This window comes from Haematobia irritans, chromosome 3, assembly GCF_050003625.1.
Source record: "Haematobia irritans isolate KBUSLIRL chromosome 3, ASM5000362v1, whole genome shotgun sequence".
Lineage (NCBI taxonomy): Eukaryota > Metazoa > Arthropoda > Insecta > Diptera > Muscidae > Haematobia > Haematobia irritans.
The window spans coordinates 36,287,668-36,311,964 of NC_134399.1; the positions used below are offsets into that span (position 1 = coordinate 36,287,668).

General features: G+C 34.3%; 1 protein-coding gene across 1 annotated transcript in view; it reads left to right on the forward strand.

Moving 5' to 3' along the window:
- LOC142230440 (nose resistant to fluoxetine protein 6) overlaps positions 1–23,803 on the forward strand; it is a 119,331-nt gene extending 95,528 nt beyond the window's left edge. The window contains exons 2-7 of the mRNA XM_075301081.1: positions 8,611–8,873; positions 13,392–13,570; positions 13,646–14,356; positions 22,078–22,243; positions 22,299–22,922; positions 22,982–23,803. Of these exons, the coding sequence (XP_075157196.1) occupies positions 8,611–8,873; positions 13,392–13,570; positions 13,646–14,356; positions 22,078–22,243; positions 22,299–22,922; positions 22,982–23,110 (2,072 nt within the window). The 3' untranslated portion in view covers positions 23,111–23,803. The remainder of the gene's footprint in view (positions 1–8,610; positions 8,874–13,391; positions 13,571–13,645; positions 14,357–22,077; positions 22,244–22,298; positions 22,923–22,981) is intronic.
- Positions 23,804–24,297: the final 494 nt, after the last annotated feature.

The following is a 24,297-nucleotide window of genomic DNA, read 5'->3' on the forward strand; positions in this document are numbered from 1 at the left end:
ACTTAAATTTCCGAATTCAGACTCGAATTCAAGTAGAAATTATGCAGTGTTTCAAGTAAAACAGGTCTTTTAAATAAAATATTGAAAACCATATCCTATTTTAAACGTTATTTTGCCTTGTAGTCAACATACAACAAGTATAAACGGCCGTAAGTTCGGCCAGGCCGAATCTTATGTAGCCTCCACCATGGATTGCGTAGAAACTTCTACGAAAGACTGTCATCCACAATCCAATTACTTGGGTTGTGGTATATTAAAACTTCTTAACATCGTTTTCTAAATTGTGAGTTAGTCCATATGTGGCAGAGAGCCAGAATTGAATTATGGGGGTCGCTTATATGGGGGCTATATACAATTATGAACTTGATATGGACCAATTTTTGTGTAATTGGGGATCGATTTATCTGAGGGCTATATATAACTATAGACCGATATGGACCTAGTTAGGCATGGTTGTTAACGGCCATATACTAGCACAATGTACCACATTTCAACTGACTCGGATGAAATTTGCTCCTCCAAGAGGCTCCAATACCAAATCTCGAGATCGGTTTATATGGGGGCTATATATGGTTATGGACTGTTATGGACCACTTTTGGCATGGCTGTTAAATATCATATACTACCACCACGTACCAAATTTCAACCAGATCGGATGAATTTTGGTTCTCCAAAAGGCACCGGGGGTCAAATCAGGGGATCGGTTTATATGGGGGCTATATATAATTATGGATTGATATGAACCAATTCCAGCATGGTTGTTGGATACCATATACTAACATCACGTACCAAATTTCAACCGAATCGGATAAATTTTGCTCTTCCAAGGGACTCCGGAGGTCAAATCTGGGGATCGGTTTATATGGGGGCTATATATACTTATGGACCGATTTCGACCAATTTTTGCATGGATGTTTGAGGCCATATATTAACACCACGTTCCAAATTTCAACTGAATCAGATGAATTTTGGTCTTCCAATTCCGATTTCGACCAATTTTTGCATGGATGTTTGAGGCCATATATTAACACCACGTTCCAAATTTCAACTGAATCAGATGAATTTTGGTCTTCCAAGAGGCTCCGGAGATCAAATCTGGTGATCGGTTTATATGGGGGCTATGTATAGTTATTGACCGATTTCGACCAATTTTTGCATGGGTGTTTGAGGTCATATATTAACACCATGTATCAAATTTCAACTGGATCGGATGAAATTTGCTTCTTTTATAGGCTCCGCAAGCCAAATCGGGGGATCGGTTTATATGGGGACTATATATAATTATTGACCGATGTGGACCAATTTTTGCCTAGTTGTTAGAGACCATATACTTACAACATGTACCAAATTTCAGCTGGATCGGATGAAATTTGCTACTCTTAGAGTCCCCGCAAGCCAAATTTGGGGGTCCGTTTATATGGGGGCTATACGTAAAAGTGGACCGATATGGCCCATTTGCAATAGTCGATAGCTTGTTTTGTTCGGAAGTTAGCGTGATTTCAACAGACGGACGGACGGACGGACATGCTCAGATCGACTCAGAATTTCACCATGACCCAGAATATATATACTTTATGGGGTCTTAGAACAATATTTCGATGTGTTACAAACAGAATGACAAAGTTAATATACCCCCATCCTATGGTGGAGGGTATAAAAAGTCCACAAATTTAAAGACGATTTCATTAATTTTAAAGAATTTTTCAGAATTATTAAAATAAGGTTAGCTTAGTCAAACAAAATTTTCTTTCATATAAAGATACCCATTTTTAAGTCGAATCAAAGAAATGCGTCTTCTATGCTAAGCAAAATTCCCATACGTATTTTAAGGACATGAAATCATTTACCTCACGACAATATTATTTTCTGTGTAGCTGTCCATTGTGCAACGGTCTATCTTCAAGTCGGTATTTTCGGTTCGGAAGAATTCAGTTGCTTCCAGTCCATCAAACCCTGAAGTCAGAAACTCTGCAAACACTTTACCGCCACACACAAACCACAATATGTACATCTTCTATATTTTTCACAAATCTACTACTGTAATATGGACTAAATTCTCTACTGTCAGCGCTTTCAAGCTATGAACCAACTTGTCAAGCTATTTGTTAAATTATCGTGCTTTAGGATTTTTGAATTAATTATTGGTTTACTTGCTAATACCTGTTTTGGTAATCGATTACATCTAACCTTCTGAAAGCCATTGCAAAAACAAACTTTCGCATATTGGCTCCAAAGAATGTGCTAACTCAAATACTCAGATTGCAATAGACCAACGAAAATCGTGCTCGTGGTTGTTAGCTCATTTGTATTTGCAACATACATTTGCCGTCATCGTCTTTTACATCTAAACATTTTGTAATTTCGCATATTGTGGTATAGGATATCCATCCATTTTTTGAACGCTGCGGTGGTTAAATTCAACAAAGCGAAAAAATATCTACGTTTAATTCTGAGTTTGCAATTCAATCTTAATGCTTGGTTAATAGGTATAAACTTAACGTTTTTCTTATTAAGATTGGTTTGAAACTCCATATACCACTGCCCAGTCGAGTCTACGGATATTGCAACTTGTTCGCTTCTAGACATGATCTTGGCCATGGTGAAGATCAACTTCAATTTTGTAGAACCATTAGCTATTTTTGGATGAGTTTCGTTTTAGGCACTCCTCGTTTAGTTTTTAATGGTATTGAAACATACATACGAATATTCAGCTCTTTACATGGTTCACTTCTTATGAATGAATTTATTTAAATGTATGCATTGTTACACTGTTGGGGATATCATATTTTCATAAATATGTTATCCCCAACATACTTTGCACCCTATTGAGTACCACAGAGCCCTTGTGGACTCAATGGGGTCCTTACTGGCCCAAATCTCAACGGAGTCCCTACTGACTCGCTGTGGTCGTCAACGTCCTAAAGGGTCCCTTTGACCCAAGGGTCCTTTCTTGCCTAGTTTTAAGTATAATATGTCATTTAATTACATTATTCTATGTTATATTTTGTAAAGTTACGGCTGCTTTTTAGATGTAAATAAATGTGTGACTGTAAACATACACATGTTTAGTGATATTCCAGAGAGATATCGGAGAGAGATTATAGAGAAAAAATTAAAGATGCGACGGAGAGAACTCGATTTGTCACCAGAACTCAAGCACCGCCGATGGTACGTACTGGCGTGGGCCGTAACGGCTGGTGGTCGCTCCCTGCTCGTATAATCATGTCTTAAAAACAGAATTGAAACATTTCGGTCGCAGACCATGGACACTCCAGCAGGACTCAGCACACGTCAACATATATATGTCAACTCGGTGTTCAGACGGTACGCTTCCCGAAGTTAAATTTAAAGTTTATTATATAAAGACTACACTCAGAGAAGAGTGAACCCATTAGCGAGTTATTTTTAACTAACCAGTGTTAATATGGAACTTCGTATGTCACTAAAGAAGCATGTTCCCATAGTACGTTCAACATTTTCCTATAGGTTAGTAATTTGTTTTAACTTTTGTCAAGTTCAAATTTAACTGTTCAGAAGTAAAAACTTAACGAAATAATACATTTTTTGAAAACAAAAAAAAATTACTGTTCCCGATTTCCTAGACCACCTGGTGACTTGGAGCAAGGAGACCTCAGGGGGAGGATCCCCATTTCTACATGTCATATTATATTTAGTACAAACCACATACTCTGTAGTACAAATCCTTTAGAATCATTTATTAGATTTTATTTTTATCATTTCATAAAATATTACCTTTTGTCCGGACGGAGGATCGAACTACGTACCATCAGTTTTCTAACTAAACACCCTATCCACTGGGCCACTTAGCTCTTACACTCATCAACAACCAAATGTGACTTTTTTTATTCTTTTCTTGCTTGGCTGCACGTATTCATTAACACATACAGTCAAGTGTGTCTATTTTTAGAAACACCACACGAGCATATGTTTCGGAGAAGATAGAAGTAGATTCACTCAAGGGTAGTTAGAATTGACATTCATCGTTAGTTTATTTATACTAAAAATGCAAATTTCGTGTCAAACTAGACTTCGTAATATTACACAGTAAAAGTTCAGTAACGCTGAGAAACTTCTTATTACGTTCGAGAAAATACGTATTCCCTATTATTATATTTGCTTCAGTCCATTTACGAACTCATTGGGAGTTCTTAACCATTTTGCTAGTAATGGCCGTAAGTTCAATTTACTTCCACTGAGTTAATTTTGTTCATCAATAGTTAAATTTAACTAACTGTGAGTAAAATTTTGAACTACTCAATATTATGGAATTTACTTGTAGTTACAACGTTAAATTTTCTGAGTGTACATTCAAAAAAAGGTTACTTTGATCTAAAGACTTTGACCTTCTCTTAAGGATTTTGGTAGTGATTCCAGCCAAAGATGCAGCTCCTTTAAAATAGAGACATCTTTCGGGGACCAATCTAGCCTTAAATTTAGGATCAATAATATTAAAATTAGCATACAGATCTACTTTATCGAATTTTTATTATCTTTTTGCGATATATTAATAAAGCTATTCAGGTATAAACGAATGCCACTTTAAAAACATAATTATAACAGATACTTCAATGTAAACAAGTATATACGGTCGAAAGTTCGGCCAGGCCGAATCTTATGTACTCTCCACCATGGATTACGTAGAAACTTCTACTAAAGACTGTCATCCACAATCGAATTACTTGGGTTGCGGTAACACTTGCCGATTAAATACGTATATAATTCAGTTTGACAAAATTTTCTATAGAAATAAAATTTTGACAAAATTTTCTATAGAAATAAAATTTTGACAAAATTTTCTATAGAAATAAAATTTTGACAAAATTTTCTATAGAAATAAAATTTTGACAAAATTTTCTATAGAAATAAAATTTTGATAAAATTTTCTATAGAAATAAAATTTTGACAAAATTTTCTATAGAAATAAAATTTTGACACTATTTTCTGTAGAAATAAAATTTTGACAAAATTTTCTATAGAAATAAAATTTTGACAAAATTTTCTATAGAAATACAATTTTGAACAACTTTCTACAGTGATAAAGTTTTGACAAAATTGTTTATAGAAATAAAATTTTGGTAGATTATTTTTGCCGATTTGGACCAATTTTTGTGTGATTGGCCATCGGCTATATATAACTATAGACCGATATGGGCCAATTTTTGCATGGCTGTTAGCGGCCCTATACTAGCGTAATGTACCAAATTTCAACCGGGTGAATTTTGCTCCTCCAAGAGGCTCCGGAGGTCAAATCTGGAGATCGGTTTATATGGAGGCTATATATAATTATGGAACGATATAGACCAATTTTGCATGGTTGTTAGAGACCATATACTAACACCACGTACCAAATTTCAACCGGATCGGATGAATGGCTCCTCCAAGAGCCTCCGCAGGTCAAATCTGGGGATCGGTTTATATGGAGGCTATATATAATTATGGACCGATATGGTCCAATTTTTGCATGGTTATTAGAAACCATATACTAACACCACGTACCAAATTTCAACCGGATCGAGTGAATTTTGCTCTTCCAAGAGGCTTCGCAAGCCAAATCTGGGGATCGGTTTATATGGGGGCTATATATAATTATGGACCGACGTGGACCAATTTTTGCATGGTTATTAGAGACCATATACTAACACCACGTACCAAATTTCAACCGGATCGGATGAATTTTGCTCCTCCAAGAGGCTCTGGAGGTCAAATATGGGTATCGGTTTATATGGGGGCTATATATAATTATGGACCGATATGGACCAATTTTTGAATGGTTGTTAGAGACCATATACTAACACCACGTACCAAATTTCAACCGGATCGGATGAATTTTGCTCCTCCAAGAGGTTCCGGAGGTCAAATCTGGGTATCGGTTTATATGGTGGCTATACATAAAAGTGATCCGATACGGCCCATTTGCAATACCATGTGACCTACACCAATAACAACTACTTATGCCAAGTTTCCAGTCGATAGCTTGTTTCGTTCGGAAGTTAGCGTGATTTCAACAGACGGACGAACGGACATTCTTAGATCGACTCAGAATTTCACCACGACCCAGAATATATACTTTATGCGGTCTTAGAGCAATATTTCGATGTATAAAATGGTATAAAAAAAGGGTATAAAAATGTTTTCTTAATTACAAAAAACTTTACACCAAAGATACAAAATCCTCAAAATAAGTGTTAGCCTATATTTGAAGAGTTTTTAACTTAAATCTAAAGATTCAATATTTCAGTTAATGTAAAATTTAGGTTGCGTAATCTTAAATACCATGCAAATTTTTTTTCAGTATACATTTTGGATTTATAGGAAGCCTTCTATCCGTCAAAGAAGATAAATCGGTAGACCGGTTTATATAATGGCTATATCAGACTCTTACCGATATAGGCCCAATTTGACATATCTCTTTATGAACACGCAAATCTGATAAAAAATTGCGGTGTCTAGAAACCCAAGAACTCAAATCAGGAGATCGACCTGTATATGGTCTATAAAATATGGACCTATAAAACCAAATTAGACACAGGTCTTTGTGGACCTAATTTACCTCGAGATTTGCAATTCCTGACAAATGGTATAAAAATTGCCTACAAGACCAAGAAGACAAATCAGGAGGTCAGTCTGTAAGGGGTCTCTGATATAAAGTTTTTTCTTTGTTCAAAAGTCTATAAACTTTTCAATGAAGTCGTTTGATTCTTAGTTCAATGGATTCAAGTGACATGCTAGTCACTCATGCCAAAACGAATCTACCAAAATTAAAAAAAAATGATTGTAGTTTTTGATGAAATTTTGTGGTTAGTATGAAAAAAAAAAGAAATTTCTTCGAAAGAATGTATTATTATTTTTTTAGAAGTTAATTTATTATATATTTTGATCTCTCCTACTAGCGACAATTTTTGGTTATATAAAGTCGAATTTTAAATAAGATTTTCAGCTTGCGCCACATCATCAAGGGAAAATTATTACTTCTACAAGAAGGAGAACTTACTCGCAATGGATTTTAAAGATATCGAATTCATAGAAAATGCTGACAAAATTTTATTTCTATAGAAATTTTTGCCAAAATATTATTTTTATATAGAAAATATTGCCAAAATTTTTACTTCTACAGAAAATGTTATTTCTATAAAAAATTTTGTCAAAATTTTATTTCTGTAGAAAATTTTCCCAAAATGTTTTATTTTCTGTTCTTTTTATGACCACTTAGTTTTAATAGATTTTTGTTTATTTTAATGGGCTGTTTTGGTTAATATATATAAATGCAAATAAAACAAGTTTATTTCATCTTTTTTCTCGACGTTTCGTCGGCTTTTTTCCGACCTTTTCCAGAGAATTTTTTTTATTTGAAATATCTGTAGAAGAAAATTCTATTTAGATTTCAGTAATTGTGGAATTTAGTTCTTACTTACAATTGTTTTACATTTGTTTCATTTACAAATTATTAAAACAGGACATCACAAACAATAATAATAACTAACTAAATAAATAAAATGTAAATATTGCAGCAAAACACAAAATCTATATCACAGAACTATGTATGTTTACGTCTCTATTCTCTGTTGAATGCGTTGGCTCTCCAGTGTATAACGTTTGTTCTCATTTCTCTCTCTGTCGAGAATTTTAACAGCTTTGAAGTCTATGCTATGGCCGTGTTATGCTAAAGCTGTGCTTTCTCTATGTTTGTTGATGTCGGCTTCATGTTCTGCCATTCGTATTTGTGTAGAAAATTTTCTCAAAATTTAACTTCTAAGAAAATTTTCTCAACATTTTATTTCTATAGAAAATTTTCTCAAAAATTTATTACTTTAGAGAATTTTGTCAAAATTGTATTTCTATATGGTGGAAAATTTAAGTGCCTTTTAGTTGGAGAGGACTATTTTGCAAAATCTACCTAAACTTCAAGAGTTCTACTAATCTACCTAACAGTAAAAAATCTACCGGTCGTTGAAATTTATACCCAAGTTTAATTCATAAAATTGTTGAGACATTCTTGAAATAAAGACAATTTCGATAGGCCGGGTAAAATATACATAAACAACTGCATTTTTTCTTTGCAATAAATGGGAATTTCATTTGTCTTAATTTTCGTTCCAGAGGAAAGTATTTTTTGGTAAACAAGTGGCTTGCAAAGCAAAAGTGGTCAAAAGTTAAAAAATTTTAAAAAATACGTAAATACAAAAATACCAACAATGCTGCCACAACCTTTCCAATATAATCGCGCTAAAGTAAATGGCAATAAAAAGCCATCAACTTGAGTAGATGGCAGTGCCACTAGAGGAATTATGTAACTATAGCAAATATCCTCAAAAAATGTATGAGTGACTTACAATCCTAAACAAAAACAGAGGAATCTTGTGGCTGGTTAATGTTTTCAGGTTGCAATGTGGTATTTCTTTGTATTTTTGCAATGAATTGTGTAACCGGTCTTTAACGTTCCAGTTTATAGCCCAGCGTTCCAGTTTACAGTTGTTTCACTTCGATCTTCATATTATTATAGAGTTCTGGAGTTAATAAACCTTTTTTCTTTCCGCCCTTTTGCCTTGTACCATGTTTTAATGTATTCGCCTATGTTTATTTTCTTTCCAGTGGATGATGCTTCCGGTCATTACTCTTCGGGGTTCTTTTATGGCAATAACTATTGGATGGGTTCAATGTCACTGTGCAAGGCTATATATAATTATGACAATAATGCGGATGTATCCCGTAAAGATACTGCAAAGAATTCAGGCTTGCCATTCGCCCAAGTCCATACACAGACATATACCAGAGTCCACAATGAGAACCCATCATTTGTGCCCGGTTTCTATATAATGAAAATGCTCTTAAATGAAACGTTTCCAAGCAATGTTGTAAGTATGTTTCTCCTGTGAACGAAGAAAATTCATCTGATATTATTATAACATAAAATTTACAAAATAAGAAAATATTTAAACGGTAAAACTAAGCTTTCAAAAAGCATAGATTGTAAGAAAAACTGATCTAAGTGGACTTACTTATTTCAAGATTCTAAAATATATATATTAGGAGACGGTCATATGGAATCTACAATATGATTCTGAAACGGCAATAAAATAAGTGGACTCACCAGAAACGAAAATTTTAACTGAACTGTTTTGCAAACGCAGATGTCACTAAATAAATATTATTCGACAAGTTCTAGAAATTTATTAGACATAATTATTTTTTCATTTTTAAAAAAAAATCGTAGTGTGAAGGAAAAAATTGGAGTTCAAAATTGCAAAAATATCTTTAGTGCCGTACGAAGTTCAAGATGGGTACATTATTGTTAAAATTTACAAATTTTAAGAAATTCTGAACTATTTTGTGGGAGACACGAATTAAGTAAATCTTTTTGCTTCAATTGGGTATAATTAAGGTACGCAAAAAATTATTAAGTCAAGAAAACTTTCTCAAAACATAATAATTCCATGAACTAAAATAGAATAGTTCATGTCCCGGCATTTATGTAGTGTAGAACTTCCCTCCAAGTTTTTTATAACCTGCGCCGCACTGTACTCAAAAAAAGTGAACTCTCTATTTCACTAAAGCCAATTTAACTTTATTTTAGTTCATGGAATTATTTTGTTTGGAGAAAGTTTTCTTTACTCCAATATTTTTTTGTGTATGTTAGTTAAATTAACTAAACCCGAGGAAAAAAATATACTCAACTGAAGCATAAAGATTAACTAAATTTGTGTCTTCCACAAAATAGTTCAGAATTTCTTTAAATTTGTAAATTTTACCAAAAATGCATCCATCATGAACTTCGTATATCACTAAAGACATTCTTGCAATTTTAAACTCTAAGTTTTTCCTTCAAACTACAAAATTTTCTTTAACAAGTGAAAAAACTTAGTTATGTCTAATAAATTTTCTTGAATTTGTCGAAAAATATTTACTTATTTTTATGACATCGGCGTGATGCCAACGTTTGTAATACTGTTTAGTTAAAATTTTCTACAAATATTAAAAATGTTCTAAAATTAACCGAAAGTTTTCTTCCTGGTGGGTTCACTGTTTTTTCAGTAGATATAGCTCCCATATATAGCTTTCGCCCGATTTACACTCATATGACCACAGAGGCCAATTTTTAACTCCGATTTAGTTGAAATTTTTCACAGGGAGTAGAATTAGCATTGTAGCTATGCGTGCCATATATATGTTTTTCTGATTTCGACAATAATGGTAAAAATACCAACATTTTCTTGTAAAATCGCCACTGCTTAGTCGAAAAGTTATAAAAATGACTGTAATTTTCCTAAGCTTCTAATACATATATATCGAGCGATAATTCATAAATAAACTTTTGCGAAGTTTCCTTAAAATTGCTTCCGATTTAAATTTTTCCCATTTTTTTCTCCTAACATTGTGTTCCACCCTAGTGCATTAGCCGACTTAAATTTTGAGTCTATAGATTTTGTAGAAGTCTATCAAATTCTGTCCAGATCGAGTGATATTTAAATGTATGTATTTATATATAGCCCCCAACACATTTGACGGATATGATATGGTATCGAAAATTTAGATCTACAAAGTGGAGCAGGGTACAATATAGTCGGCCCCGCCCGACTTTAGACTTTCATTACTTGTTTTGAGATTACCATAATGCGTTGTTGAAGTAAAGAGAATTCATTAATTATTTATTATTATCCTCGCACCATGTTTTGGTATAGCCCCCATATAAACCGATCTCCCGATTTTACTTCTTCGGCTTCTACACGCTCACAAAAAATCGCTTCTGTAACATATACCCCCAAACATATTTTGCTTCAAGCATATACATTTTTGGGTATTGCCCAAACATTTATATGTTTGATCTCTTCCAATATATAATATGTTTGAAAGCATATTGGTCTAAACAATATATGTTTGGGTAGTCGAAGTTCCAAACATTTTGTATTTTTGCATCCAAATTCAATAATGTTTTCTTCCAAAAAACAATATGTTATTATGTGAACATATATAACATATATAAACATATAATATGTTTGGAAGCATTTTGCACCCAAAAATATTATATGCTTAAAAAAAATTCCCCCAAACAATATTGTGCTCAAAATTTTATTTATTTATTTATATATTTACAATCATAATGAATTATGAAAATAAACAGGTAATATAGGTGCTAACAACATAGGTTTTCGACCTGAATGCTCAAAATTTTGTTTCTGCCCAATTGTATATTCCCCCACATCTTTCTCACTTCCACGAGATTTTTTAGTTCTTAGCACCTTTTTCTGTAATACAAACATTGTAGGAGAAATTATTCAATTGTATGATTTTTTTTTATTTTAATTTTACCTTTTGCCGGACGGGGATTCGAACAGCGGACCACACAGTTTGTAAGGATCAAAGAAGTAGCTGATCAATTGCCCAAGGAAAAATAAAATGTTAATTTTGTAATAACAAGCAACAACCACCAACTTAATTCAATATCGCTCCCTGTTAAATAGCTCTCCAAGCTACTAAACACATATATGTTTATAGGCTATTTCTAAATTAATATATGTTTGCATCCAAGCATATTATATTTACAAACATTTTATGTCCCAAACATAATATGTTCTAACATATTAACATATATGTCCCAAACATGTTATGCTAGTTTATGAACATTATATGCTTGCACTCAAAAATATTGTGTTTAAAAATTTGTGTTCCAAACATATAATGTTTATATATGAAAAACAGTCTTTTTCATCCGTGTATATATTTCGCCCGATATGGACTTATATGGCCCCAGAAGCCAGAGTTTTACCCTAATTTGCTTAAAATTTTGCACAAGAAGAAAAATTAGTACTATAGTCAAGTGTGCCAAATTTTATTGAAATCGGTTCAGATTTAGATATAGCTCCAATATATACACGGTTGCATTAGCCGACTTAAATTTTGAGCCTATAGATTTTGTAGAAGTCTATCAAATTCTGTCCAGATCGAGTGATATTTAAATGTATGTATTTATATATAGCCCCCAACACATTTGACGGATGTGATATGGTATCGAAAATTTAGATCTACAAAGTAGAGCAGGGTACAATATAGTCGGCCCCGCCCGACTTTAGACTTTCATTACTTGTTTTGAGATTACCATAATGCGTTGTTGAAGTAAAGAGAATTCATTAATTATTTATTATTATCCTCGCACCATGTTTTGGTATAGCCCCCATATAAACCGATCTCCCGATTTTACTTCTTCGGCTTCTAGAAACCGTAGTTTTTATCCAATTTGCCTAAAATTGGAAATCTAGAGGTATTCTAGAAAAATAAAGGGATGTGCCTGAAAATGGTGATTATCGGTCCATGTTTTGATGTAGCCCCCATATAGACCGATCTCCAGATTTACTTCTTGGGCTTCTAGAATCCGTAGTTTTAATCAAATTTGCCTGAAATTGGAAATCTAGAGGTATTCTAGGAACATAAAGAGGTGTGCGGAATATATTGAGTATCGGCCTTATAAACCGGCCCTCCGATTTGGGTTCGAGATTCTAGAACTACAATTAAATGTGCTGAATACTGTGTGTATCCTTCCATGTTTTGGTATGCCCCCCTTACACCGACGAACTTCGTATTTAACTCCTAGGTTTTCTAGAAATTGTAGTTTTTATCCGATTTGTCACAAATTGAAAATATACTGGTATTTTAGACCCATAACAAAGTGTATATGATTTAGTTTTATCCGTCCATTTGGTAAGGCCGATTTCACTTATAGACCGATTTCACTTATTGAGGTTATAGAAGGCGCACTGATCACGAAAATTGCTTGAAACTGAATGCAAAATTTCCAGATTTTACTTCTCGTAGTCATTTAAATAATTGGGATGAAAATCCACAGATTATAGATTTCCAATCAAGGCGTTATTTCATCATTTTCTTGCACACTTACAAGATATGTTTATGATTCCTCTAAAACTCGAACAAAAAATGGTTCTTATAAATTCAGAATCAGATGTAGTCTTCATAGGTAAAATCTTTACATTTATCTGTGGGAAGCGATAGGAAATATCTGTCCTCAAACCCCCCTGAAATTTTCAAAGGAAACTATTATATTTGATTCATGGGCCGAATCTTAAATACCCACCACGTATTTAAGATTCGGCCCGGCCGAACTTACTACTGTATATACTTGTTTTTATTAAAAAGGGTGCAGGTTTTGTGCCTCTTTTGTTTAAATTAGTTTTGCTAATTATTTAAAATTAGTTTGCCACCTTTTATTGCAAGTGACGATTTTTGTGGCACTTTCTTGAGATTCTCTTCTTGTGCCACTTTCTAGAAAAATCCAAAGTCTTTAATAAAAAATAAATAAATAAATACTTATACAAAATATTCTACAATATATTATATTTATAATGTGTTCAATATATTTACAGATTCGTACAATTTATATTGGTCTTTGCCTTCCATCATCTTGTTCCAGTGAAGATGTGAAGAAAATTGCTATTTACGCTCAAAAACCTATGGATTCGCATGAGATTTCCTTATTGGATGTACGAGTACCCACCGATAAAGAGTTCAATATTTTTAAAGATCGAACTTTCTGGATATTAACGTTAGTACCGTCAAAATCCACTATAATTAAATTGGAAATTTGTCTATATAATTCACCTTTCGTGTTATCTTTCAGCGTTGTATCCACAATTGTAGCGATTTTAATATCAGCTGGAACTCTTTATGAAATCTATTTGAGAAGACGATTTCGCGAAGCCCTCCGTCGCCAAGACAAGGAAATGATGAACAACAGTGAAACCTCATCGGGCATAGGTTGTGCCGCATCGGACTATAGTGATTCCATGACCAACGATTCATTGAAAAAGGAATCTCTGAAAGATTTAAATATTGTCCTAAATTTACCGCATAATGTGAGCACATGTGGTCCCGTCACCAGTGCTAGTACATCCGATGAACATTTGGAGGGCCATTTACATGAACCGGAAAAACTTAGTATATACTCCGAATTGCTACTCTCCTTTTCGGCCATAACAAATTTCAATGCTATTTGCGATCGCAACGTTGGATCGGACACCATTCCCTCTATACATGGCATGCGAGCCTTTTCCATGGCTTGGGTAATTTTGGGTCATACCTGCATAGTGATCTTTAAATACTCGGACAATATGGAATTACGCAAAGATGTCGAGAAGAACTTTTTCTTTCAAGCCATTACTAATGGACCCTTTAGTGTTGATACGTTTTTCTTCATCAGTGGAGTTTTGGTATCGTATCTGTATTTTCGAACAAATGCCAAGGGCAATTTGAACAAACTCATCAAGGGCTCCAATGAACTGACAAGGTGTACAGCACACTTCTTCGGTATGGTTGTATACCGTTTCATGAGGTTGGTAAACAAAAAATGGTAAAAAATCATATATTATACATAAAAAACCTAACAGTGAAATCTTCATATCCGAAACGAACGCTTTCGTTCGTTTCGTTGAAATGTCAAAAACAGCTGATTTTATTTTAAAATCAGCTGTTTTGGACAACCTAGTATAGCAAAAGTATTCGTTTCAGATATGCAAATTGGCTATAAATCAAATTGCGGGTCACTTCGAATTGAGGTATACACACGCATGAAAAAGACTGTTTTTCATATGTTTGGCTATAAACATTATATGTTTGGAACACAAATTTTTAAACACAATAATTTTGAGTGCAAGCATATAATGTTCATAAACTAGCATAACATGTTTGGGACATATATGTTAATATGTTAGAACATATTATGTTTGGGACATAAAATGTTTGTAAATATAATATGCTTGGATGCAAACATATATTAATTTAGAAATAGCCTATAAACATATATGTGTTTAGTAGCTTGGAGCGCTATTTAACAGGGAGCGATATTGAATTAAGTTGGTGGTTGTTGCTTGTTATTACAAAATTAACATTTTATTTTTCCTTGGGCAATTGATCAGCTACTTCTTTGATCCTTACAAACTGTGTGGTCCGCTGTTCGAATCCCCGTCCGGCAAAAGGTAAAATTAAAATAAAAACAAGTATATACGGCCGTAAGTTCGGCCATGCCGAAGCTTATGTACCCTCCATCATGGATTGCGTAGAAACTTCTTCTAAACACTGCCATCCAGAATCGAATTACTTAAGGTATTTTTAAACCTCCTAACACCATCTTCTAAATTGTATGTAAGTTCATACGTGGTATATATTAAATCAAAAAAGATCGATCCAATACGTATATAATTCAGTTTGACAAAGTAGACATAAAATTTTGACAAAATTTTCTACAGAAATAAAATTTTAACAAATTTTTCTATAGAAATAAAATTTTCACAAAATTTTCTATAGAAATAAAAATTTTGACAAAATTTTCTATAGAAAGAAAATTTGGACAAAAATTTCTACAGAAATATGAACCGAATAAAATTTGAACAAAATTTTCTATAGAAATCAAATTTTGACAAAATTTTCTATAGAAATAAAATTTTGACAATGATGAAAATTTTATTATGAACCGAATAAAATTTTAACAAAATTTTCTCTAGAAATAAAATTTTAACAAAATTTTCTCTAGAAATAAAATTTTGACAAAATTTTCTATAGAAATAAAATTTTGGTAGATTATTTTTGGCCATGATTATGAACCGATATGGACCAATTTTCGTGTGATTGGACCAATTTTGGTATGGTTGTTAGCGACCATATACTAACCCCATGTTCCTAATTTGAACCGGATCGGATGAATTTTGCTCCTCCAAGAGGCTCCGGAGGTCAAATCTGGAGAACATTTTATATGGGGGCTATATATAATTATGGACCGATATGGACCAATTCTGACACGCTTGTTAAAGATCATATACTAACACCATGTTCCAAATTACAACCGGATTGAATGAAATTTGCTTCTCTTGGAGACTTCGCAAGCCAAATCTGGGGATCGATGTGGACCAATTTTTGCATGGTTGTTAGAGACCATATGCCAACATCATGTACCAAATTTCAGCCGTATCGGATGAAATTTGCTTCTCTTTGAGGCTCCGCAACCCAAATCTGGAGATCGGTTTATATGGGGGCTATATATAATTATGGACCGATGTGGACCAATTTTTGCATGGTTGTTAGAGACCATATACCAACATCATGTACCAAATTTCAGCCGGATCGGATGAAATATGCTTCTGTTAGAGGCTCTGCAAGCCAAATCTGAGGGTCCCTTTATATGGGGGCTATACGTAAAAGTGGACCGATATGGCCCATTTTCAATACCATCCGACCTACATCGATAACAACTACTTGTGCCAAGTTTCAAGTCGATAGCTTGTTTCGTTCGGAAGTTAGCGTGATTTCAACAGACGGACGGACGGACGGACGGACATGCTTAGATCGACTCAGAATTTCACCACGACCCAGAATATATATACTTTATGGGGTCTTAGAGCAATATTTCGATGTGTTACAAACGGAATGACAAAGTTAATATACCCCCATCCTATGATGGAGGGTATAAAAATCATAAAATTGAATAATTTCTTCTACAATGTTTGTATTACAGAAAAAGGAGCTAAGAACTAAAAAATCTCGTGGAAGTGAGAAAGATGTGAGGGAATATACAATTAGGCAGAAACAAAACTTTGAGCATTCAGGTCGATAAATAAATAAATAAATAAATAAAATTTTGAGCACAATATTGTTTGGGAGAATTTTTTTTAAGCATATAATATTTTTGGGTGCAAAATGCTTCCAAACATATTATATGTTCACATAATAACATATTGTTTTTTGGAAGACAACATTATTGAATTTGGATGCAAAAATACAAAATGTTTGGAACTTAGACTACCCAAACATATATTGTTTAGACCAATATGCTTTCAAACATATTATATATTGGAAGAGATCAAACATATAAATGTTTGGGCAATACCCAAAAATGTATATGCTTGAAGCAAAATATGTTTGGGAGTATATGTTACAGAAGCGATTTTTTGTGAGGGTGCACTAGAGGTGTGCACGTCACATGAAAATGCCGTGACTCATATGTTAGTTGTGAGTCACGCTGATGGCAACGGCATGTGTGCGTGAGCGTGATTAACGAACCAAATGTCGTACGTGAGCGTGAATCACGAAAATAATATCTTCGTGAGTAAGGAACTTCTGAAAAACACGCCCACGGCAATTATCCCACTAACGAACATAAAACGCTTACGAGTTGAATTCATTTACAATTTTAGGGACAAGGATGTCAACAGTTTAATAACGCTCTCGATTTTAATCATGCTAATATTTTCAGTCGTGTCCCGCAGGTAAACTACTTATAAAATTATTCGTGAATCACGATATTTTTCGTGAGTCACAACATTTTCTTGCGTGAGTACAAATTTTCTTTTCGTGAATATGCGTGAGTCCTACCAAACAATATCGTGCGTGAGTAAGATTGAGTAAAATATTACTCACGTGCACGCCTCTAGTGTACACGATTGATGATTCAAAATTTTCATCACTAACAACATTTTGTATAACTCATTTCGTGAACACGTGTAGGAAGTGAAGTATGGGTGAAATTTTAGACAAACAAAGTTCGTTTCTCATTTGCTTTTCGTTGAAAGGAAGTGCATTTGGAAGAAAAGTATATTTTTTGTGATAAACGTTTATTCTTTTCCAGGATGTAAAAACAATTTCACAAAGACTAACTCAAAACTTTTTTTCTAGCTAATTGCATTTTCCCTCACATCTTTCTCACTTCCACGAAGTTTTTTAGTTCTTAGCACCTTTTTCTGTAACACAAACAATGTAGAAGAAATTATACGATTTTATAAATTTAAAATTTTTTTTTACCTTTCGGCTGGACGGAGAATCGAACCGCGGACCATACAATTTGTAAGCCAACACACTATCCACTGAGCCATGTAGCCGTTATTGTCATCAATAGACAATTACTCATATAACTAAGTTATATTTATATAGCATAGCTTGCGGCGCCCACGAGCCGATTAAACAAAGTTTATTTAAAAGAAAAATACATTTAGTTGGGCACCGTGGAGCAGTGGTTGCTACGTCTGACTTGCATGCCAAGGGTCGTGGGTTCGATCCCTGCTTCGACCAAAGTTTTTTTTTTTTTACATATATTCCAGATATGATCGGAAGATTCCGAAAAAATTTTCAACATTACATTCTACTATATTAAATTTTTACTATGAACTGTAAAATGTGTCTTATTAAAGACCTAAATTTAGAAAAGAACAGTGTTTGATATAAACGAAATGGACTGTGTTGTTGGTTCAAAAATAAGTTTTTTTATTGAAAAAATAAAAATTTTGTAACAAACGAATTTTTTTGGTGATAAAAATGTATACTTTTCGAAGCAATTCAAAAAACTCTAACAAAAGAAAAACGTTTTCGGTACACGTTTTCCAAACGTTTTTTTTTCTTTGCGTGTAGACAATTCATTCATGAGGGTATGAAGAATTCGAGTATTGGCTTAACAGCCTATTTATCATATCAGAAACGAACGTTTTCGTTCGACTGAGAGGCAAAAACAGCTGATTTTCCTTTATAAATCCAGCTGTTTTGGACACCCTAGTCGAACAAAAGCATTCGTTTCGGATATGATAAATTAGCTGTAAGTGTATTTTAACCGACATTAGACAGGCAAACCTGGATACTCTTTTCAACCTAAAGGCCGGTTGAAACTCCATACAAAACCAAACAAGTAAGGAAAGTCTAAAATCGGGCGGGGCCGACTATATTATACCCTGCACCACTTTGTAGATCTAAATTTTCGATACCATATCACATCCGTCAAATGTGTTGGGGGGCTATATATAAAGGTTTGTCCCAAACACATACATTTAAATATCACTCGATCTGGACAGAATTTGATAGACTTCTACAAAATCTATAGACTCAAAAATTACGTCGGCTAATGCACTAGGGTGGAACACAATGTTAGTAAAAAATATGGGAAACATTTAAATCTGAAGCAATTTTAAGAAAACTTCGCAGAAGTTTATTTATGATTTATCGCTCGACATATATGTGTTAGAAGTTTAGGAAAATTAGAGTCATTTTTACAACTTTTCGACTAAACAGTGGCGATTTTAAAAGGAAAATGTTGGTATTTTGACCATTTTTGTCGAAATCAGAAAAACATATATATGGGAGCTATATCTAAATCTGAACCGATTTCAACCAAATTTGGCACGCATAGCTACAATGCTAATTATACTGCCTGTGCAAAATTTCAACTAAATCGGAGTTAAAAATTGGCATCTGTGGTCATATGAGTTTAAATCGGGCGAAAGCTATATATGAACCGATTTCAACCAAATTTGTCACTCATAGCTACAATGCTAATTCTACTCCCTGTGCTAAATTTCAACTAAATCGGAGCAAACAATTGGCCTCTGTGGTCATATGAGTGTAAATCGGGCGAAAGCTATATATGGGAGCTATATCTAAATCTGAACCGATTTCAACCAACCAAATTTGTCACGCATAGCTACAGTACTAATTCTACTCCCTGTGCAAAATTTCAACTAAATGGGAGTTCAAATTTGGCCTCTGTGGTCATATGAGTGTAAATCGGGCGAAAGATATATATGGGAGATATCTAAATCTGAACCGATTTTAACCGAATTGGGCACGCATAGCTACAATACTAATTCTACTCCCTGTGCAAAATTCAACTAAACCGGAGTTAAAAATTGGCCTCGCTCGATATATATGTATTAGAAATTTTGGAAAATTAGAGTCATTTTTACAACTTTTCGACTAATCAGTGTCGATTTTACAAGGAAAATTTTTGTATTTTGACCATTTTTGTCGAAATCAGAAAAACATATATATGGGAGCTATATCTAAATCTCAACCGATTCCAACCAAATTTGGCACGGATAGCTACAATGCTAATTGTACTAGCTGTGCAAAATTTCAACTAAATCGGAGTTAAAAATTGGCCTCTATGGTCATATGAGTGTAAATCGGGCGAAAGCTATATATGGGAGCTATATCTAAATCTGAACCGATTTCAACCAAATTTGGCACGCATAGCTACAATGCTAGTTCTACTCCCTGTGCAAAATTTCAACTAAATCGGAGCAGAAAATTGGCCTCTGTGGTCATATGAGTGTAAATCGGGCGAAAGCTATATATGGGAGCTATACCTAAATCTGAACCGATTTCAACCAAATTTGGCACGCATAGCTACAATGCTAATTCTACTCCCTGTGCAAAATTTCAACTAAATCGGAGCAAAAAATTGGCCTCTGTGGTCATATGAGTGTAAATCGGGCGAAAGCTATATATGGGAGCTATATCTAAATCTGAACCGATTTCAACCAAATTTGACACGCATAGCTACAATGCTAATTCTACTCCCTGTGCAAAATTTAATGACAATCGGAGCAAAAAATTGGCCTCTGTGGGCAAATGAGTGTAAATCGGGTGAAAGCTATATATGGGAGCTATATCTAAATCTGAACCGATTTGGCTGATATTTTGCAAGTTTTTCGAGACTCATAAAATATTTGGATGTACAGAATTTGAGGAAGATCGGTTGATATACACGCTAATTATGACCAGATCAGTGAAAAATATATATGGCAGCTATATCTAAATCTGAACCGATTTTTTCCAAAATCAATAGGGATCGTCTTTGAGCCGAAACAGGACCCTATACCAAATTTTAGGACAATCGGACTAAAACTGCGAGCTGTACTTTGCACACAAAAATACATCAACAGACAGACAGACGGACAGACAGACAGACAGACAGACAGACAGACAGACGGACATCGCTAAATCGACTCAGAATTTAATTCTAAGACGATCGGTATACTAAACGATGGGTCTCCGACTTTTCCTTCTTGGCGTTACATACAAATGCACAAACTTATTATACCCTGTACCACAGTAGTGGTGAAGGGTATAAAAATGCGAAAAACTACCGAAATTTTTTGTTTTTTTTTTTTATCGAGTTGAGTTTATAGCATGGCGCCTTTTGCAATGTGAATTACGAAATTATTTATTTATTAAAACTTTTTGTGTGGGTTTATAACGCAAACATGGATCATATACAAACGATCAAAGGTGTAGCAGATCAATTGCCCAATGAAAAATAAAATGTTAATTTTGTAATAGCAAGCAACAACCTCCAACTTAATTCCGTATCGCTCCCTGTTAAATAGCGCTCCCTGTTACCTAAATAAACACCGCTTTCTATGTGCGAAATAATGGTTTCTATAAAATTGTTTTCGCAAGAATGAACATAGTACCGGCCTTAACAGGGTTAACATCTAAACTGTTGTTTTTTTTTTAATTTTCGTACTAACACGTACTTTTCGTAACGCGTTCTTCGATAAACTTGTAATTATTGTGTAACAAAAAATCACATTTTCAGTATTCAATTTCCGAGAAGTAAAACGAGGCGTAGAAAAAAAATTAAAACGGCATACATCTCTCAAACGTAGATTAGCTGTCTAGAGTGAAATCTCTCAAATGTAGGTTAGCTGTATAGGGCGAAATCTTTGAAATAAAAAATAAATATATAATCATTTTGCAACATATAATAAAATGTAAATTAGATTTTAGGATTGTTCGTACTATTTATCTCATAGCTTATTGTTTGATATTTTAATGTATTGCGTCAATTTAGTTGTCATGGAATGAAGAAACGTTTTGTAGGAACTAGTTCCTATGTACAAAAGGAACGGTAAATCCGAACGATTTTACCCAAGACTAACCGTAATACGCATATGAAAGTAATATCTCTCCTCTCCACGTCAATGTCAAGACCAACATAGACAAATCCTGCCGACCCATTTTTGACGGTGGAAGACAAATGAAGCCGACCCATTTTTATCGGCGGAAGCTAACACTAAATTATGACTCCGGCGGTGGCGGCTTGATGGCTAAGCCGATATAAAGTTGTCTATTCGACGGCAAAAAATAATTCAATTTGAAGTTATTGAGATTAGTTGTACAATCCTTCTTACAGTCTATATAGTCGAAGAAAAAGTTTCATCGAAAATACTCCCATCAATTTTTGGAGATTCCACCAAACCAAACCGTATTAATATGATTGAACATCCATACTTTCAGATTAACTGCTCCTTACATGTTTGTATTGGGAGTTGTGCAAGTATCCATGAAATATTTGGCAGCCTATTCAATTTTTGATCCTCCCACAATGGATCATATTACCTGCCCCGATTATTGGTGGCGTAATGCCCTCTATATCAATACACTCTTTCCTGTCGAACAAATGGTAAGTACCTTGACGCAATTGCGATTATATGATAATTCACGCAATGCATTTGCAGTGTATGCTTTGGAGTTGGTATCTGGCGAATGACACACAATTCTATATCATTGGAGCTTTAATTCTCATTGTTGGTGTACGACACTTTAAATTGGCGGCTATTACTACTGGAGCATTTTTGGTATTATCTTGGATAACAACTGCAGTCATTGCTTTCAGCAATAATCATCGACCCGATACTGATGATCCTCTGGCTTTGTTCGATAAAATCTATGATAAACCTTGGACTCGTTTGGGACCATATCTAATTGGTATGGCAGTGGGATGGATATTATTCCGTACCAATTGCAAAATTCGTTTATCCAGAACAAAAGTGGCATTGGCGTGGTTTTTGGCTTCGCTCAATCTTTTTGTCTTGATCTTTGGCTTATATCGTGCCGAATTATCCCAGTTAACAGCAGCTCTCTATAGTTCCCTTAGTCATTCGGCATGGGCTCTATCGCTTGCCTGGATAACTATAGCATGCTCAACAGGTTATGGAGGTTTTGTAAATACATTACTCTCAGCTCCTTGCCTCTATCCATTCTCCCGAGTCACCTATTGTGCCTATTTGGTACATCCAATAGTCATTCGTTCAATGGCTTTGAACACAGATTCTCCCTTGCATTTGGGAGGTGATACAATGGTAAGTGTTTCACAAACTCCCCGGGGGTTGCCATATTTAATTGTTCTCGCTTCTTCTAGGTCATTATGTTCTTTGGGTTTGTGGTTGCCTCTTATCTACTATCGTTTGTCGTTTCCATGTCATTTGAGGCTCCAGTGGTCACAATGCTCAAGATCTTATCCCCTAGTCGGAAAAAGCGTTTGGCGTAAGATGTCAGCATGGCACCAAAAACAAAACCACATTGTTAGGCCACTTAGGCCAGAAGTACGCTTTCAAATTGTTTAATATTTTTTATTAAATTTAATTATTAATATTATTATTATTATTATGTACATAAAGCATATTTGTTATTAGTATAAGTTTGATGTCATATTCATGTACACATCCTCCAAATCTCCTCTATTTATCAAGAAATCATCATCAATCATCTGCATCCTATTCCGAACTCATACAAAATTCGACAAACTTCCATGCAACATACCCTCAAACATCTCACAATCGAATAATATTCGAGAGCCCATCGAAAAGGCTTCGAAGTCGAAAATCGAATATGGTTCGAACACAAATTGAATATAGATAGTGACCAAAACTACTATAATAAGCTATTACTTATTCGTCTATCTTTATTGTTCTTTTTATGTAGACTCTAAATTAAGATCGTTTCTAGTTATGACCATGTTCATTCATATAAAATTCTTAACTTATTGTTTTCCGATGTAAACCTACGAAACTGTCAACAACTCTAGAAATTATTTGATATTTAGTAAATAATTAGTAAATGTAGGATTCATTCATATCACATATCTACCTTTCGATTGTGAATCATCAAATATTATCCCCACTGTATTGAAGAACTTATATTAGTTTTTAAACTATGCAATAAAACTGAAAACGAAATTAAATTAACAGGTGTATATTACTTTCCTTCAGACAACCATATGATGAGGATTTTGTCGTATTCCGAGTAATCGTTGATTATCCGTTCGCATTCCAATGTAAATGTTTACGTTCTCTGACAAAGATTGCCCAAACATTTGCTTGATGGACTGTGCCGGGGGCCGCAATCGAATTAGGATCTCGGTGTCTGGGCCATCCACAGTGTCTACGCCTAGTCCCATTCTCTCTCCCATCTTCCATCCATCGGTGTTACTGTTATGGATCACAGTCTATAACGGTCCCGATCGGTTCCGGCACTTGACTTTCTTGCGCAAATCGTTCATAGTTAGCGGGTATGGTAGATCTATTATTAATATTATTTCAAAGAAAACTAGGTTAGCGCGCATTCAATTTTCACAAAAATACCTTTAATGGCCTCAGGAGCAGTGGATATGTGCTATATCTTCCTACGATTCAAAATTTAACTTGCATGGTTCTGATGGTAGAAATTTAGTACGAA